This window comes from Sinocyclocheilus rhinocerous, unplaced genomic scaffold, assembly GCF_001515625.1.
Source record: "Sinocyclocheilus rhinocerous isolate Xijiao unplaced genomic scaffold, SAMN03320098_v1.1 scaffold1842, whole genome shotgun sequence".
NCBI lineage: Eukaryota > Metazoa > Chordata > Actinopteri > Cypriniformes > Cyprinidae > Sinocyclocheilus > Sinocyclocheilus rhinocerous.
Genome location: NW_015667292.1, coordinates 757,432 through 762,525, shown reverse-complemented (window position 1 = coordinate 762,525; position 5,094 = coordinate 757,432). Strand labels below are relative to the sequence as shown.

Sequence of the window (5,094 nt, the reverse complement as noted above, 5' to 3'; positions counted from 1 at the left end):
GGTTTTTATGCATGTTTATGACAACTGTCATTAAGTGTCATTCGCTCAGTTATGTAATTTTTAATGCAAAGATGACATTGTTTGAGATGTCTTTGTTATGGGCTATGGTTAGGGGTAAGGGTAGGGGTAGGGTTAGGTTAGGGTTAGGTCAAATAATGTCATATTTGCATTAAAAATGACATAACTGAGCGAATGACACTTAATGACAGTTGTCATATACATGCATAAAACCTCCTTCATATTCATGACATGTGTCATGTCATGATTATGAAGGTGTCATGTCAGTCTTATGCACACCCCTTCAAGTAAAGTGTTACCCATTTTTTATACTGATATTGTAATTTAATAGTTTTCAATTAGTTTGATATTTATAACCAATATAAACTTGCCACATACTTATTTTATTGACATAACTGAACATTACTAACAATAATCATGCCACTGAGCAGGTTCCTGTCAAGTTTTACAAATATGACATTTCCTGTTGTACAGATGTGGTAATCCTCAAGGCCAAAGAGAAATGTTATCTTCCCATAAGTTAGCACTTTTATTACCTAACATCACTTTCTGTGCTTTTCTGTGTTATGAATTGTCAGCATCTGTACTTTGAACTTTATAGGTTATGGTTTGATCTGAGTGGCTCTTAAACTATAAAGACCTGCTTTTTTGTTAAAAAATAAATCAAGTATTTAGCATTGTGCATGAACTTGACCTAGAGGTTTGAAGAATAGTTGCAAGGTAAAAATTCGGTCGGTTATTGGGCTGATAAGAGTATTATCAATATGTTAGCAAACAAGGTGTCGTCACTTAAGGGGGATCTCTTGACCCCTGTCCATTCAGTCACTTCCACTGAACTTTGGACTGGTCTTTGAGCTTGTATTGTAAGATTGTTTGCATATGTTTACTTGTCATTTGTGCTTTTAGTTGCATTGTTGAATCTTTGCATCGCAGGTTTGCATTGATGGATTGAACTAAGTCTGTGGCAACTCTTAAAAAATGTATGTTAAATTGTTTTGAAGTCCTCTAGCGCCACCAACAGTTTTTCAGAATCATTATCGTACCAGGGAGTGGAAGGAAAGTGGGTGAAAGGTCACAGCATACTCAACACAATAGTGAGGACACGGAACAAGGAAAGTAAGGGAAAGTTCCTCGCCCCGCTGGCAGTGCTGTGTTGTAGCTTAGGGATGCTCTCTCCAAAGTGTGTGTTAAGTCTGTCATACTCTTTCTAGCTAGTTGTAGAGTCTCTGTGAGGACGCCTTCATTAGTTCAGTCACGCATATGCAGAACAGATGAGGCCTTTCATTTGCTTTCAGCTGCTCAGAGCACGAGTGAATTTAAATTAGTGTGGAAAATTTTATTTTGAAGATGCATGACTATTCAGAAATGTTAAGGCATGTTTTGGTAGCGGGAAATCACAAAGCATCTACTGAGTGTTATTCATTACCATATAACTGGACCCACACAGAGTCTGTGCCTTAGAAGTAGCAGAAATTATATATATGGAGATATGTATAATTTTGATATGTATATTTTCTTCCACCCACTATGCGTTTAAGTATCTTGATTTTAATTGTTTTTCAAACTACAGTGGTGGCTAAAAAATGGGTTTAAGTCAGTTTTTTCTATCTTTTGCTGTAGTGTGGCAGTAGGAAATATCCGTTTTACATTTCTAAGCATTCATTTTGCCATTAATTGTAATAATCTAGTGAGATTTTTGTTTGCATAAGGAGTCTGACAACAGCCAGTGCTCCACACAGAGATCTGATCTCATCATCATCCAGTCTGTCTGGAATGACATGAAGAAACAGAACAAACTGAGACAGACTAAATCCAGAAGAACTGTGGCAACGTCTCCTAGATGCTTCAAGAAACCTACCTGCAAAGCTACCTGACAAACTATCCACAAGTGCACTTAGGGCAAAAGCTGCTTTAAACGCACCAAATGTTGATTTAGAATAGAAGTGGATTGATAAAGAAAATCTATTTATGACATTATTTTTGACAGCATTTTTACACATTGGTAGGTTTCTTGAAGCATTTTGGAGACGTTGCCACAGTTCTTCTGGATATATTTATTAACAATTCTGCTCTAGCTTCTAGTCCCTAGTCTGCTCTTAGTTTCTCATCTAACACCATATTTAAATGCTTTTTGCAGAATTCCACAGATTTTTGCCCCTATGTTTAGAGAAGGTGGAAACACATGTAAACTACTACTTACAAAACAGTTTTCAACACTGATAATAGTAAAAATTCTGCTTTGTAATCACAGGAATAAATTACATTTCAAAATGTATTCAAATTCAAACAGTTATTTTAATTGTAATAGTTTATCACAGTAAGAAATTAATTGTTCTGTTTCAGTTCACTAGAACAGTGTGACTTTGTGCTACATTACCATGGCACTAGTTTCCCATCGACCTCATTTAAAGCGTGCCATGGGATGCCATCTGTCTGACTGGTAGCATAGTGTAATGTAGTTCTGAGTCCAACATCACCAGTTTGGCTTCCACTGTGAGCTAGGTTATAGGCTTTTATTTTTTTTTAAATTTTGGATGTTTTTATAGTAAAGTGTAATGTACAGTAAGCAGAAAAGTAGGGACTCAAAGCAGCTCATAGGTGTACTATGGTTATAAGCTATGAAATGCATTTTCCTATTTCCATTTGATTCAACATCAGTTACATTTTCTAGAATAATAGACCTTTATAATTATTTTTTGTCCACTAAAATGTAATTTGCAATAAGAACATCATAGAATGGGTCACGTAGTTTAGCAAAACTCATAAAGTTTCTATTTTGCTCTCTGTGTGGTAGCTATGACCTGGGAATGGAGACCCGTGATGCCACTGATGACAAGGTGACTGTTGAGGCAGCAGAGGCTGTGAGGCGCTACAATGTTGGCATCAAGTGTGCCACCATCACTCCTGACGAGAAGCGCGTGGAGGAGTTCAAGCTCAAGAAGATGTGGCGCTCTCCCAATGGAACAATCCGGAACATCCTAGGTGGCACTGTGTTCCGAGAGGCTATTATCTGCAAAAACATTCCCCGCTTGGTTCCCGGCTGGATCAAGCCTATAATTATCGGCAGGCATGCACATGGAGACCAGGTAAGGAGCTCTTACTCATTAGAATATCTGTAATTAAGCCTAATTGTGAATTTGTTCTGGGTTGTTTGTGTCTTTTGTCATACTTTCTGCTGTTTTATCAAAGTTCACATTATACCTAAGCAATCATTCTTTAATATCGGTGAAATCACATTACAGGTACAAGGTCTCCTGAGATAATCTGTCCTTTTCGATTTTAACAGTACAAGGCCACAGATTTCGTTGTTCCCGGTCCTGGAACAGTGGAAATGACATACACACCTAAAAATGGAGGAGAGCCACTCAAGTTTGTTGTCCATGACTTTGAAGGTAGCCTACATTGATTCAAAATTTCAATTGGAAGTAGTAAGTCATAGATTTTGCATACTATTTTATGAACACTGTGAATTCGGACATACTATTCTTTTCACATACTGTTTTGCACCTTCTTTATAGTCAGGAAGTATGTGATTTTGAATGCAGCCCTTCTGTATGTCAAAGATATCTAACTGTCTCTGTATGGTGATGTCATCACAGTGGACTGTCACCTGTGAGAGCATTGAGCATGTTTGTCTTGTCAGTGTTACAGTATGAGGCCACATGGCCAGATTAACACTGTCCCGGCTCTGATTTGATGTTTGATTTGAAATTATTGGAACATAGCCTAGTTGTTTCTAAATAGAACTGGCACAAGCATATAAGTTTTTAGACCAGGTTTTCTTGACAGTATGTGTGATTATATATGTTTAGGTACTGGTGGAGTTGCTCTGGGGATGTACAACACAGACAACTCAATCCGGGACTTTGCTCACAGCTCTTTGCAGATGGGGTTGAACAAAGGCTGGCCGGTGTACCTCAGCACCAAGAACACCATCTTGAAGAAATATGATGGCCGTTTCAAAGACATTTTCCAGGAGATCTATGACAAGTGAGTCCTCAATTGAAATGGGTGTTTTATTAACTGTCACTGAATAAATTCCTCCTGGTAATCAATCTAGTTACACAGGGTTTTTTGAACGAACGAAAATTAGTCTAAAACCACCTGTTATAAATTTCATTTTACAGTCTTATATGTAAATCAATAAAAAAATGTCCTTAAAAGATTTTCTGGCATCAAAGTATAAACATCATAATCCCATAAATTCAGAAAAAAATGATAAAAGAGCATTCTGACACAGTGTGTGTGTGTTGCAGAGACTACAAGGCTCAGTATGAGGCCAAAGGCATCTGGTATGAGCATCGGCTGATTGATGACATGGTGGCTCAGGCCATGAAGTCTGAAGGTGGGTTTATCTGGGCCTGCAAGAACTATGATGGAGATGTGCAGTCAGACTCTGTAGCTCAGGGTGAGTAAAACTGCAGTAAAATTACAATTGACAATCATCTTTCGCACCCCACCAGTGCCAAAACATTGTCTGAAAACAGTTACCTGAATTAATTGTTTAGCATTGAACACACACACATGGAGGATAAGCTCAATGTATACTACTGTTCAAAAGTAATAAGATTTATTTCATTTAAGTATTTATCCATTTATTTTATTTTTTTTAATTAATGCTTTATCCAGTATATTAAAATAGAAAACAGTTGGAATATTACAGTTATTACTGTATTTTGATCAAATAAATGAAGCCCTGGTGAGCATTAGAACTTTTTTCAACTTTTTATTGTGTGGTAGTGTATAATTGTGTTAAAATTTGTTAAAATGTCTGCATGTTTTCGTGGTGCTTAGTGTGAATCTGCTTTAAAGGATTAGCTCACTTCCAGAATAAACATTTCCTGATAATTTACTCACCCCTATGTCATCCAAGATGTTCATATCTTTCTTTCTTCAGTCGAAAAGAAATTAAGGTTTTTGAGGAGAACATTCCAATATTTTTCTCTATATAGTGGACTTCAGTGGGAGACAACAGGTTGAAGGTTTAAATTGCCGTTTCAGTGCAGCTTCAAAGGGCTCTACATGATCCCAGCCGAGGAATAAGGGTCTTCTGTAGCGAAATGAATCAAAATTAAA

The 5,094-nt window shown here is 37.1% G+C and overlaps 1 protein-coding gene across 4 annotated transcripts in view; it reads left to right on the top strand.

The window, feature by feature from the left end:
- The window catches only part of LOC107733642 (isocitrate dehydrogenase (NADP(+)) 1), a 35,718-nt gene that overhangs the window by 9,348 nt on the left and 21,276 nt on the right, over positions 1-5,094 (top strand). For all 4 annotated transcript variants that reach the window (XM_016545362.1, XM_016545361.1, XM_016545363.1 and 1 more), the window contains 4 exons: positions 2,813-3,104; positions 3,305-3,410; positions 3,831-4,008; positions 4,275-4,426. In XM_016545362.1, coding sequence (XP_016400848.1) covers positions 2,813-3,104; positions 3,305-3,410; positions 3,831-4,008; positions 4,275-4,426 — 728 coding nt within the window. The remainder of the gene's footprint in view (positions 1-2,812; positions 3,105-3,304; positions 3,411-3,830; positions 4,009-4,274; positions 4,427-5,094) is intronic.